General features: G+C 55.3%; 1 protein-coding gene across 2 annotated transcripts; it reads right to left on the minus strand.

Moving 5' to 3' along the window:
- Positions 1 to 2,999: 2,999 nt before the first annotated feature.
- Positions 3,000 to 12,624, minus strand: PLEKHO1 (pleckstrin homology domain containing O1). Of its 2 annotated transcripts, XM_025858316.2 has the most exons (6): positions 12,334 to 12,624; positions 11,615 to 11,761; positions 6,676 to 6,816; positions 5,864 to 5,968; positions 5,395 to 5,496; positions 3,000 to 4,283 (listed from the first exon to the last, which is right to left on the minus strand). In XM_025858316.2, exons 1-6 carry the CDS (start codon positions 12,361 to 12,363, stop codon positions 3,579 to 3,581), a joined length of 1,230 nt encoding a protein of 409 aa, XP_025714101.1. In that variant the 5' UTR covers positions 12,364 to 12,624; the 3' UTR covers positions 3,000 to 3,578. The 2 variants fall into 2 exon arrangements, with proteins under 2 accessions (XP_025714101.1, XP_025714102.1); XM_025858317.2 differs by lacking the exons at positions 11,615 to 11,761; positions 12,334 to 12,624 and having other exon boundaries at positions 5,864 to 6,019; positions 6,676 to 6,815.
- Positions 12,625 to 13,050: the final 426 nt, after the last annotated feature.

Here is a 13,050-nt window from a genome sequence, read left to right on the forward strand (position 1 = left end):
GAGCCAGGGACAGGGACCGGGGAGACTGGTGTCATACACACAGACGGAGAGACACAGGGTCACGTGCAGAAAGGCGCTCAAACTCTTGGGTGCGTGAGTGTGCTGGAGTGTGTGTGTGTGTGTGTGTGTGTGTGTGTGTGTGTGTGTGTGTGTGTTGTATTTGCTCCCGCGTTTACTCGGGTTTCTTTCCAACCTCTCCTTATATGGTGTGGCTCCAGAGCGGGCTGGGGATTGGCTGCTGTGCTTGGGAGACTGGGAGCTTGGAAGAAAGGAGGAAGAGAACTGTACCGAGCAGGGGCTGGGAGTGAGAAGGGGAGGGGGCTGGAGCCGAGCTTCGAGCTTCGAGGGAGGGCCGTGGAATGGGGCTGGGTCCCCTGCTTGCCTGTGAGGTGTAGAAAAGGGAGAGATTTTGGGGGGATGGTTTTGGTGGAATATACCGGTGACAGAGGGACTGGGAGCTAGGGTCAGAGTTCCAGGCTCAGCAGGGCATGCTCTCCGAAGGCCGGAGCAGGAGTTAGAGAAACTTGCGGGGTTCTCCACTTTTCTTCTCGCCCTGAACAGCCTACAGCTCTGCGAAATCGCATGCACAGGAACCCATGAGCTCTGCAGGTCAACACCGCAGACATTTTCCTCCTGTTTCCCAGACGGCTACTTCACAAGCGAGGGCGGGGAAACAGGCAAAGTTGAGGAAAAGGTCACTGAAATGTGAAGTGGCATTTAGTTCTTCACCTCTCTCCACTCCTTACCCCGTTTCAACTCTGCGTCCTGGATTTCCCCATCTCCCCATCCTAGGGCCTCCCAAAAGATTCTCCCTTTTCCAGTTCCTTTGTGTAAGAAAGGAATATAGCCCAATTGATGGGAGAGGGAAGGCAAGAAAAAATACACATGCTGAAGCAGGTCCGCTGGCAACTGTGTGATAAGCGAGTGGGCTCACAGCCCCCTGCCCAGTCTACCCACTTCCCAGAACCCAGCAACTGGGAGGGAGTGGAGGCAATATGGCAGGTGAAGAAACTGGGCTGGTAGAATGCGGGGAGAGAGGTCTGGGCGAGGGGAAGGTGGGCTCCCGGTGCTCTCGTCCTCCCGTCCGCCCACCTTCAGGGTCCCAGGGGCAAGGCTGGCTTGGTGCTGACCCCCGCGGCTCCGGAGGACAGGCGATCTGGCGCCCCGCCCCCCGCGCCCCCCATCTCCAGCCGTAGCCCCGTCCCTGGCGCTGCGTGTCCTTGAAGAAAGGGCGCGGGCACTGCGTGGGGCAGGCGGCCTCAGTCCGCTCCCGCACTACAACCAAGTGGCAGCGATCAACCGCGGGCCCGAGGTCTCCTAGAGCCCTCGCTGTCCCCAGGCCAGCGTGGCGTTGTCGTGGGCACAGCCGCCGCAGGCATTTGCTCAGTGTCCGCGGCAGGCATTTCCCTCCGGCCCCTTTGCCCCCCCCCCCCCCCCCCCCCCGGCCGCCCAACAGGAACGCTCCATGTTGCAGATGAGCAAACGGGGCAGTCAGAAAGCTGGTGCCTTGCCCGGGGGCCTCATAAGGAAAAAGTCAGAATCTGAACCCAGATCTGTCTGGTTCCCAAGCTGGGCTCCTTTCGCTCCCCTGCGGCCTGGTTCTGGGGCCTGGGCCTTAGTCCCCGCCCCCCCTCCAGAAGCCCCCCATCTTTCTTTTCTGCTCCCCTCACCTGTCATTCTCCTCCCAGGGCCTCCCTGGGTCCTCTAGCTCCCCTGGCAGCCACAGGGAATTGGCACCTTGGGACAGACACGTTCTTCCGGCTTTTGTCTTTTTCTTCATTATGTGGGAGCAACCAGGAAGAAAAAGAAGAGGGAAAGTGCTGGTAAAATAAAATTAATACGAAGGTGGACACTTCTACAAGGAAATAGTTTAACCTTGATTTTCATGATTGGACAACAAGGGGGTCTACCGAGCATGTGAGTTTAGCAGAGCGAGGCCTGTTGGGAGCATGGCAAGTCTGCAGACCCAGATGTCCTCACCTGCTACCTCAGGAGACCCTGGGCAGGACATTTAGGTGGCGCTCTGGTGTTCTCTCCCTCACTCAGGTAGGATACATACTCCTCGGGGAAGAGACTTGTTTAAAGAACTACAGGCCAGACCTGGGGAAAACCTTCGGGATCGCATGGTGCAAGAACCTCTCTTCCATAGAGACTGTTTAACTTGGAGACATCCCCCGTCGTGCTTACTTGGGATGTGTAAGTAACATCAGAGCAGAAGATTGGGAATTGAAGGGTCTGCGCTTCCCCCAGGGGATTTTCCTTTTCTCCCTCCTTCCGCATCTTCCTGAATGTCACATTGGGGCAGCCTCACCGCCAGCACCAACAGGCCATCTGTCCCCACGTTCTCCCCTTTCACCCCCAAGAGGAGCGCTAGGTCTTGACTCTTGGAAGCAAGAGGAGAACCTAGGGAAGAGGGTCAAGGGGCTAGCAAGGGGTGCGTATACTTCCAAGTGGCTTCTAACCCCTTTAGTTGATTCGTGAGGCTCTCTGTCCCCTTCCTGTCAAAACCCACTCAGCTCTTGCCTTCACAACCCTTCTCTGGCCCCTGTCACTGTTGCTAATCTGATCTTAGGAACTTCAGAGGGAAGAAGCAAACAAAACAGAATGAGTGTGTGAAATCCACCGTTGACAAGAATGCAAGGGAGCCTGGCCAGGAGGGTGGTGGCGTGAGCACAGAGATGTTTTGCTGAAGTCGGGGCCTGATGAGTGTTGGGAGAGAGGTTTGAGGAAGGAGAGGGAGAGGCTACAGGAAACCTAGCTTGGCCAAAAGAGGAACCTGGCCACACGTTTGGTTTTCCCCTCAATCCTGCCCAGCTTGCATTGCAAATCAGTTTCGTTCTTAGTGCGGTTCTTCTGTGGGGTCAGCCGCCCCTAGTTCCCCTGCACTTCCCCCCACGCCCACTGAAGGACCACACCATTCCAACTGTCCAGCACTGGATCTTCGAGTCGGTGTCGGGAAAGGTGGGGGAATGAAGGGAAGACACATGGCAAACAAGATAGCCAGGCAGCTCGGTCTCATTAGAGGGTATGAGTAAGAAGCTGGTGTGTCTGGTGGGATCCCACAAATCCTACTCAGGGCCGGGACAGATGTCACTTGTGTGTGCGCAGTTGACAGTGGCTTCCATATCCCCAGGGTTAGAGCTGGACAGCTGAAATCTCACCCTCAGACTGAAAACCTGGAATGGGATGGAACAGAAAAAGGCTCCCGCGCACACTTGGCTTCTGCACGTCCTTGGGAGCCGCAGGAGGTTCCCTGCCGTGTCTGAGGGGTGGTGTGTGTGAGTGGCCAGACTATGCCTTTATTCCCCCCTCTCTTCATCTAGGTGAGAGCTTCTTAATCCTGCTGTAGGGGTCGCCTCCTCAAATCTGAGGCAACTGAGATGCCAGAGAAACAGCCACAGATAAGGAAGGAAAGGGCGGCAGGGGGAAGGCTGGGCAGCAGCAAGAGCAACGAGTTTGTGGGTTTTTTTTTTTTTCCTTTTTTTGACTGAGGTAAATAAAAAAGCTTTATCCTGCAACACTTGGAGATAAGAGTCCGTGTACCCCACCCCCCAAGTTCCAGCCGCCATCCCCCTCGTTCACATCAGGCTCTTCCGGTACTGACTGTGCTGAGTGGCTGGTCTGAGGTGGGAGTCGGGGGTCTGCAGGTCCATCTGTCTATACAGGTCCCTCAGCTCCCTGACTTCCTGCAGCACCCTCTTTGCTTGGCTCCAATTCGACGACGCCTCTCCCAGCAGCCGCTCCGTCTCCAGCAGCCGCTGCTCTGACTCAGAATCAGGAGGGGACCCCGGGGGGTCCTTGGCCTTTCGCTTCCCATCTCCCAGTCCCTGAACCTCTGTCAGCAGCTCCTGAGTCTTCTCCAGTTTCCTGGCGACCAGGTCCTGGATCCGGGACAGCTGCCCCGGGTGGGGTGGAATGAGGCCTGGGGGGTCCCCGGCCCGCAGCTGGGGGGTGCAGGCCGGGGCAGCGTCCCGCTGAGACAGGATCTCCTCCAAGGAGGCACAGCGGCCTTTCTCTGCGGGGCTCAGCTTCTTGGGGGCCTGGGGCGTGTAGGTGGCCCCTTTGTCTGGCTTTTCCCAAGCCCGGGGCAGGCCGCTGGCTCGGTCTGAGGAGGGCTGGATGCGGTCTGAGTCTGCTCTCCGCCGGCTGCTGGCCAGATGGGCCACAGACTTATCCAGGTCCACGCGAAAGCTCTCGGCGCAAGAGGCTGGTTCCTCCGGAGAAGGGTCTTCCTCCTGGATCAGGTCCAAAGTCAGCATCCCGTCCGAGGTAGAAGTGGAAGCCTAGGGAAGGAGAGGGCGGGGGTGAAGGGGTGAACTGCCATCAGCAGGCTGTTCAGGAGTGACTGTCTGAAAGAGGCAAACTGGCCTTCTCCCTCCTCCATCCTGGCTGAGCCCTTTGACTTTCTTACTGTTTCTTATTCCTTCGATAGTGACTGGAACTTTTCTCTGACTGTTCTGTGATTTAAAGTAACTTCTCCCGCTCGTGTCCCATACTCTCCCTTTTACTATAAACCTCCTGAAGAGTGCCTTTTTTCCTCCGTCTTGGGGACTCTAAGCACCAAATGGGGTTTGACACACACAGGATGCTGGGCACAGCGCAACTGCTGTCCTTTTCCGTCTGTGTCCTCCGGACCCTGCACCTCACCAGCCTCTGCCCTTTAGAGCTCAGAACCGTGCGCCTTAGAGTAAAACTTGTGCGATTTCCAGAACACTACCGTAATAAAAAACAATAGAGGTACTATTCAGCACCTCAGGTGTATCGATGTATGTGCTGTTTCAGTCATTCATTCCTCACAGCAGCCCTTCAAGGCAGGCATGGTGCCTGCCCCCTTTCCTGCTGAAGACGTGCAGCCTCAGGGAGGGAGTCAGGAGAGAGTCAACTGCAAAGCTAGGTTACAACCTGGTTCTGTCTGACTCCAAAGCCTGTGTTCTTTCTACTATACCCGACTGCCTCTCTCTCTCTCGAGACCGAGAGCTCGGACAGTGAGAGGAACCAGCACTTGGTGTGTTGCGGGGCGGGGGGGGGGGGGGGGGGGGGGGGTGATCCTTCCTCCTGGAAGTGACTGCAGGGCCTGACGCCACCGCTGCGCAGTTAACTTCTACTCTGTGGCACAGCACTCACCTCTTCTATGTTCGCTTTCCTTGTGGGTAGATCTCATTTTCCACCAAGAATGATACATTTATTGAGGGCAAGGACTTTTGAACTCATAGTAGGTGCTAAATAAGTATTTCTGATTTGGAGGAATCAGGCAGGGGGACAGGGTGAAGAGACTTCTTGAGCCTTTGACCTTGGTACCACAAATGCCTCTGGTGGGCTGAACACTCTCGGCTGAGACGGACCCACATGGAGTTGGTCCTTGAACAAGTTTTACTTTCTTACAATCTTACGTACCACGGCCATCAGGTGTCCCCGAGTTGGGGGGCGGCGGGAGTGCTGGATTTTTGCCCTGTCTCGAGTGGGGTGCGCGAGATAGCTGTCCTCCTCAACGGTGACCTGTAGAGATGCATTGTGAGTCACGGGCGCTCTTCAGAGAGTGTAACCAACCCAGCATCCCCTGAACAGGCCCGGACTGGGAAATAAACCCACCCCATTGACTGGTTCTGAGAAAATCCAAGGGCAAGGCCTTTATTGCATGTGCGGGGGCTCCAAGGCTGGCCCCAGGCACCACAAAGCATGGAAAGAGGAGTTGGCGGAAAGACTCAGAAGGTGGGACAATGGGGTTTTCAAAGGGGGCTAAAGAAGTATAGCTCGTGGGGGGTAGCAAGTTAAGTGGGGTCCACCCCCAAAGCTCCCCCTTTACATGGGTCATGGGTACTGCCTCTGCCCTGGTGCTCCTCCCCTCCACATGAGCCCCCCTGACCTCATCCAAGATACGGTTCTTGGCTCGGGTGATAGCAGAGTTGAGGGCATTGATCCATGACTCCTTCTCTTCTGGACTCACGGCCAGGAAGATCAGGTTGGGAGCCTGTGAGGGGAAGATTCTTGGTTCAGCCAGCGTTTTAGGGTTGGTGCCTCACTAGGAAGGGTGAAGAAATAAGGAATTATCATCTCATTCTCTTAGACCCAGCTCCTAGAAGGAGAGAGATTCTGCTTCCAGAGTCATCCACAACCTAAGGAAACCAGCCTCTAGTCCTAGAAGATGCCACAGCTTAGGGGTTGTTTTAGAAATGACCAAGGAAGAGCTAGGAAGGGTAATGGATATTACTATGTCACTGGAGATAATTATAGGAGGTTTGACAGTTAATAAAGGACAGGTACTAAAATAAAGATCTTTAATGTTTGAGTAAACAGAAAGTGACAGGAACTTCCCTGAGTCCCCTCAGACAAGAGAAATTAGATTCAGAACTTATCAGGGTACGGGGAAAGTGATTTTCTTCCAAGAGATGTATGATGTATGTGTGCCTGTGTGTGAGAGACAGAGAAAGAGAGAGAGAGAGAGAGAGAGAGAGTGAGCTGATCTCTGTGGTTGGATAGTTTAAAGGCTGGCTCGCCTGGAGGGAAGGCAATGGCCACAATATTCTCAGGTTATATAACAAAAGCTGTCAGGAGGGCAAGTGTGGGGCCTCTGGGCCCAGAGTGGGGGGAGAACCTGAAGGGCAAGGGTGTTCTCCTCTGCCCCCGACATGCAAGCCGGCCTGGGTTCCAGGGGCCCAGGAGGCAGGAGAAACCTACCGTGTTGCCGGGCTGTTTGGAGTGGGCAAGAGTAAACTTGCTATGATTTTTCTTGCTCCTGCTCTTGGATTTCCGGAGCTCTTCACACTTCTCATAGTCACTCAGGTCAAACACCTCTTGAACATTTTTCTCATCTTTTACCTAGGGGAGGGTTAGAGGTGAGGTGCTGAGGAGAGGATGACTTCATGCCTTCCCCCAGACTGTTAATTTAGGCCGGTTCTGGGAAACAGGATGAGCCTAAGGAGAGGGGAGGGAGCACAGGGTAGGAGAGCTCTCTGACCCAAGGCCCACACAGGCCTGAGAGTGGGCATGGTCCTGGGGCAGCCCTCAAGCCCCGACTCCTCCGGTGGGTTTCCATGTAAACCCCTTATCCCCTTATCCACACTCTCTTCGGCTAAGCTCCTGTTTCCAGAGCCCCAGGATCTCTCTCTTCACTATGACCCCTGTTATGTCCTTCAAAAGACACGGCTTACGTGGTGGCTAATAGGTTAATCCTATCATCCTGCAGAAAGCAAGACCTGGGAGGCTGTTGATCATCCAGAGGGAGGAGATAAAAGCAGGGTCAGCATCACGGGATGTCTCCAGGCAAATGCTACCTCTGGTCTCCCCCATCTTATTAAATGTTTACACTGTTGCTTTAATTTTAATTGATTAATTTTTTAAAAAAGATTTTATTTGCTAGAGAGAGAGAGAGAGCACAAGCAGGGGGAGTGGCAGAGGGAGAGGGAGAAGCAGGCATGCAGGCCTCAATCCCAGGGCCCTGGGATCATGACCTGAGCCGAAGACAGACGCTTAACTGACTCCCTACACTGTCGCTTTTTTTTTTTAAAGGTTTTATTATTATCATTATTTTTTAAAGATTTGTTTATTTGCAGAGAGAGACACAGCGAGAGAGGGAACACAAGCAGGGGGAGCGGGAGAGGGAGAGGCAGGCTTCCCGCGGAGCAGAGGGCCCGATGCGGGGCTTGATCCCAGGACCCTGGGATCATGACCTGAGCCAAAGGCAGACACTTAACGACGGAGCCACCCAGGTGCTCCAGGTTTTATTATTTTTTTTAAGTAATCTCTACATCCAACATGGGGCTCGAACTCAGAACCCCAAGATCAAGAGTCGCACGCTCCACTGGCTGAGCCAGCCAGGGTTTCTTACCTGACTCCCTCCTCAAATATATATTATTCTAAAAAGAGTCATTGACCTCCTTCATTTCAGGAGCTTCAGCACCACGGAAACAGTAGTTCCCTTGAGTTTGTTCAGACAAGCTGAAAAATATACCTGTAGTTCTTACCCTACTCCTGCTCTCCGAGCTACTGAGACAACCCGGCCTAGCCCTTGCAGGCTCTGAGAGCCACTGAAATCAACCACCTCTCCCTAGACAAAGATGCGCTTACACTGTCCCTGGAGGACATTTCAGACTTGTATTCTGCTACTTCTTTCCATGGTTCCAATTTTGAGAGCCTAAGTGCCTTCCTGCCTGGAAGTTCTCCTTTGTGTCTAAACTGAGCCCTTCCTGCTCGTGGTGTCTCTCTTGCACCCTGGTTCTGCCCTTCGCAGCGTTAGCCAGCATGTGGCCCTTCCCCCTCTTGCTGAACGTCTCATCAGAGACCACAATTCTCTCTCCATCCTCTGACCCCAACCTCTGTGGAGTGCCACAAAGCAAATCCCAGTAATACTTCTGCCGAGGTCTCTTGAAAAATCTCTCCATTGTTTCTCCTCTCCACTAAGGTGTTCCCCACAGGCCTGGGACTCTGAAGCTGTGGCTCATGGATTGTTCTGGCTTACAAGAGGAGAGGAGAGCGACTTAGTCACTGGCCCAGATGAGCAGCCTGTGATTAGAAAGCCCTTTGTCCCTCTACCATTTGAGCCTGGGATCGGAAGACCCTGGGAACGAGCTGCTCGCGTTTTCCTGGGATGAGAGAGGAAGAGCGCGAGTGCTTGTCTTGTTAAAACTAAACAAACAGATAAAAGTAGTCTCCTATCTCCCTTGGAAGACACCCACCCTCCCTGATTGGAACTGTTTCTCAAGCGTGAACCAGGAGCTGTGTGCACGCAGGTGACTTCATCTGTTCCCCTGGTTCTCAGCAGCCTTGAGGTGGGGGAGTGAGTCTCTCTTCCACTCCCCAGCCCACCTCTGGTCTTGCATCTGCCTGTCCTTCGGACTCACCGCTGGGGCCAGGGGGCTGACACAGAGGCGGAGGGCTCATCACACAGCCTCGCTGGGGTCAATGGCTGCTCATACATCTGCCTGTTTGTGTTGGCCTGGAGTGCCTCCCCCACGGCTTTCCCCTTCCGGGGCTCCCCGGCTTGAGGCTAGTAAGTGACCAGAGGCCCCGGAGGCTTGTGGATGGAAGCAGAGAAGGTGTTGGCAAGGGGTATCTGAGAACAATTCCCAGAAATGTGGGGCAGGGAGGGAGGATGATGCATCAGCCCTGCTGTCCTTCTTCCTCAGTCTTGAGACTATCAGCAGCCGCCAGGACTCTTAGAGAGGAAAGTGCTGGGTGTGTGTACGGAGCCAGGGGAGGAGAGTTACTTGTTCTGTTTTCCTTTCAGGAAGGGAAGGGAAGGGAGAAGGGAAGGAAAGGGAGGGGGGTATTCTGCCTCAGACACGCTGACAGGGAGCTCCAGGAAGGAGACAGTGACAGAGGTTAGGCCGTGGTAGGAGAAAGGACAAGAGAAACGGCGGGACAAGTAGATTCCAGTCCCACGGCAGATGGACAGCTCCGAGACCCTCGTCCCAAAGTCTCATTTATAATTATCCATCTTCCAAAGCTAGCCCTTCCTTTCCCCTGGGCCCACAGAAAGGGATGTTCCCTTGCCAAAAAAGATGCCCTGAACCCAATTTCCTCTACCAGGAGATCTCCCTAAGATCTAGTTTCTCTTCCTATACATCAGCCCCATGATCATAAGGTGCCCTTTGAGAATGAGGAAAATGATTAATAACAACAAATACAGAAGGATTTCTTTGATGGAGGTGGTGGTGGGAGACCCCCTTTATGAGGAGAGGTAACAAAAAAAGACTGTTGAAGATTCGAGGGGAGAGGGTTAGGGATATTCTTGCATTAACACATAAATTACAAACATTATACTTTGTATTTTTAAAAAAAAACCTGGAATCTGTTAGCTCTGGAGCTTGTGGGAAGTGGACAGAATAGAGCCCAGAGTCCTCTGTCAGCTTCACCCTTAGCCCAGGCCTGCCGTAGCATGGAAACGGGCTCCAAAGAAGAGGAGTAACAGTAGGCTTGTCCCCACTTCTCCTGCGCCCTTCTCAGCAGGGGGCAGCGGGCCCCATGACCTGTCAGATGCTCCTGACTCAGAGGACACCAAGCCTTGGAGGCTGAGGTCATTCGAGCCTTCCCCCTGTCTCTGTACTCCTTCATCCACAAACAGGGAGCAAGCATGCTCTTTCGCTCCCAGACTCTTTTCTTTGGACAAATACAAACAAGAAAAGATGTCTTGTTCCTTCTACCCTTTCCCTGTTCTCATGGTTCCCCTCTGACGTGTGGGAAGTTCTCCCTGATTGCTCACCAGAGTTTCCTGCCATTATGAACTTCGGGGAAGACAGGAGATACCCTTTGACACTTGCTTATTATTACTATTTTTTAAACTGGAAAGCCAGCAAAATGTGGAAAAACCTTCTACAGGATTTGGGATTGGGTAGAGATGGCCCTTAAGAAGAAATCCTGCTGTCAAAGTCTTCTCCCACTGCCCTCCATCACCAAGTTCCCAGCTTGGTGTAAACAGTCAGGTCGAAACACCCAAAAGAGGGATGGCTCGGGCCTGGGCACAGCTTAGCTCTCCCCTACTTGCCTAGGTACATGTTCTGTTCAAATGAAGACTTTCTCTAGGACTGCGCATGTGTCTGTTTCAATACCATATAAGGATTTATTTACCTAAATATAGTCTACTGCAGAAAGCAGAAGAGGTTAGAACTCAGGGTGGACTTCCCAGTTAGGCTGGGGGGGGGGGCACAGGATTAGGGGAGGAAGGGCCACCCAACCAGGGGAGCACAGGACAGTGTCCTAGCCTAATGTGGACATTCTCAGAAGTAGGGGACTGGAATGACTTCCAACTCACGGAAGGCAATGTCAGTTTCTCAGGTGTTACTGATCTCAAGAAATAGAGATAAAAGGGAGAAGAGTGTGGGTTCAGTGATCTGGACTCAGGTTCTGAATGCCGACTGTGGTTTTCATTTTAACTACCCAGGGACGGACAGGGGTTCCTGACTCCATTTGTCTCCTTTCTGATACAACTGGGGGAAGTTATGAAGAGGGTGGAGAATGAGTTCCTTGCTGCTGCTGCTTCTTTTTTTAATGGAGTGGGAAGCATACAGGTTAGGAACGTTGGCTTCAACAGAAATAACTGCCACTCATAGATACTCTGCCTGAGGTCATATGAGACTGACCCAGGGTTGTGTCTGTGTTTTCTGTGACTGGGGCAGCTGCAGTTGTGATATGACCCGCATATGCCCCCCCCTGCTAGAGACAGGACCGAGGAGGTTCGCTGGCTGGGGGCAGGGGCACAGGAAGGGGTGAAGAAGAAGGTGAGCAGAGTTTTTCAGCAGCCGTGGCAAAGAAAAAAAAAAAAAAATCCTACCTCCAGTTAGCTGCCAGGATAGGGTAGGGGGCAGCAGGGGACACTTAGAACTTTTGGGACACCTTGGGGGGGGGGTCATCGTCGTTGTCAGAAAGGTGTTTGCCAAGAAAAATCATTAAGTAAAATGCCACGCTCGACTTCGAATTCTAACTCGGGTCTTCTGGAGAAAGGGTGACCTTTCTCTGCAGATCTGACAGGGGTAGAGACCAACCGAATTGCTGAACTTGCTTTTGGAACAAAATGGGGGGGGGGTGAGGGAAGCGGGAGGCGGAGGTAGGTGAGTCCCCTGTGGAGGGACAAAACGGGGAATGTGAGGAAGCAGGGACAGCGGAGGCAGAGGGCACCTACCTCCTTCTCAGAGATGTACAGCTGGTCCCCCTTCAGCACCACATAACGGTTTTTCCAAATCTCCCTGAAAATCCCTTTCCCGCAGAATTTCCGGACCCAGCCGACCTTCTCCGGCGGTGCGGACGGCTGGTTGCCATCCTGAAGCCCCTGCCCCAGGGCAAGAGCAGAACCTTCCGGTTAGGTGGCTATCGCCTTCCCCTCGTCTCATTCCGGCCCTCGCGACCCCCCTCGGCTCCCCTCTCGCCGGCTTTCCCGTGACCGCCCCCCACCCCCCCCAGAGGCTGGACTCAGGGCGCCCCGCGTCCGCTCCCCACTCCTCGGAAGGTTTTCACTCCGGGCAACTCTCTACCCCACCGCTGCCCTCCCGCTTCCCCCACATAAACAACTCCAAGTGCGAGGGGAAGGGGCCGGGGCCCGGCCTGGGCGGAGGGTGGCCTCCGGCTGGCCGCCAGGTCCCCCGCCCCCTCCCGCAGCCTCGGTCCCCGCCGCGCCGGGATTAACGGCATTTTATTTTATTTCTCATTGTCTCGGGGCCGCTGCAGCGCGCACGCAGGCGGCGGCCGGCCGCCCGGGGGAGGGGGCGCCGGGGGCCGGCGGAAAGTGAGCCAAGTCCAAGCCCCCGACCCAAGTCCGCACACAAAAGCCCCCCCCCTCGGCGGCGCCGGGGCCGCGGGGCCGGGGTCCTCGGAGCGGCCGGCGGCGGGCGCGGGCGCACTCACCCTCTTGGTGGAATTGTTCTTCTTCATCATTCCGGGTGGGCGCGGGCGCGGGCGCGGGGGGAAGGGGCCGGCTGGCGGAGCTGCCCCCGGCGCCGCCGCCGCCGCTCCTCCCTCCCTCTCCCGGACTCTCCCCTTCTTTGTAGCTCCGGTTACACTAAAGGCCGGCCTCCCTCGCACTCGCACACACACGCACGCCCGCTCCCCGCCCCTCGGCGCCCTCCATCCCGGCGCCCACGCGGCCCGGGCCCCCGCGCGCCCCCGCCGCCAGGTCCCCGGGCCGGCGCGCTGTGGGCGGCCCGGCCCGCGCCCCGCGGTTCCATCCGCCGGCCCGCTGACGTTGCGAGTTCAGAATAAAGGGCGAATCGCGGAGCCGGAGATGGTGCGCTCCCCCACCCCCCTCCTTTGTTTCTGACTCGCTGAGGGTGAAGAAGACAGACCTAAACCCAGCGGGAGAGCGGCTCCCGGGGCGGGGGACGGGGAGGGGGGCTGGTCCGAGGGACCCACGCTCGCACCTGCGGCCGGAGCCGGGGGTGGAGCCCGAGACAGCGACCCGCTGGACCTGCCCAGACAGCCCGCGGAGGCGGCTGGAACGGATAATGGAGAGAGGTCTAGGAAGACCGAGATAACCTAGATCGAGATCGTCTCCCTCCCAAACACAAAAACAAAAACAAGAGCGGGAGGTGGGAGGGCGCCCGCCTTACCGAGGACCGGCATCTG

The sequence above is a fragment of the Callorhinus ursinus genome, unplaced genomic scaffold (assembly GCF_003265705.2).
Source record: "Callorhinus ursinus isolate GAN/ISIS: 27379988/994484 unplaced genomic scaffold, GSC_fseal_2.0 scaffold90, whole genome shotgun sequence".
NCBI lineage: Eukaryota > Metazoa > Chordata > Mammalia > Carnivora > Otariidae > Callorhinus > Callorhinus ursinus.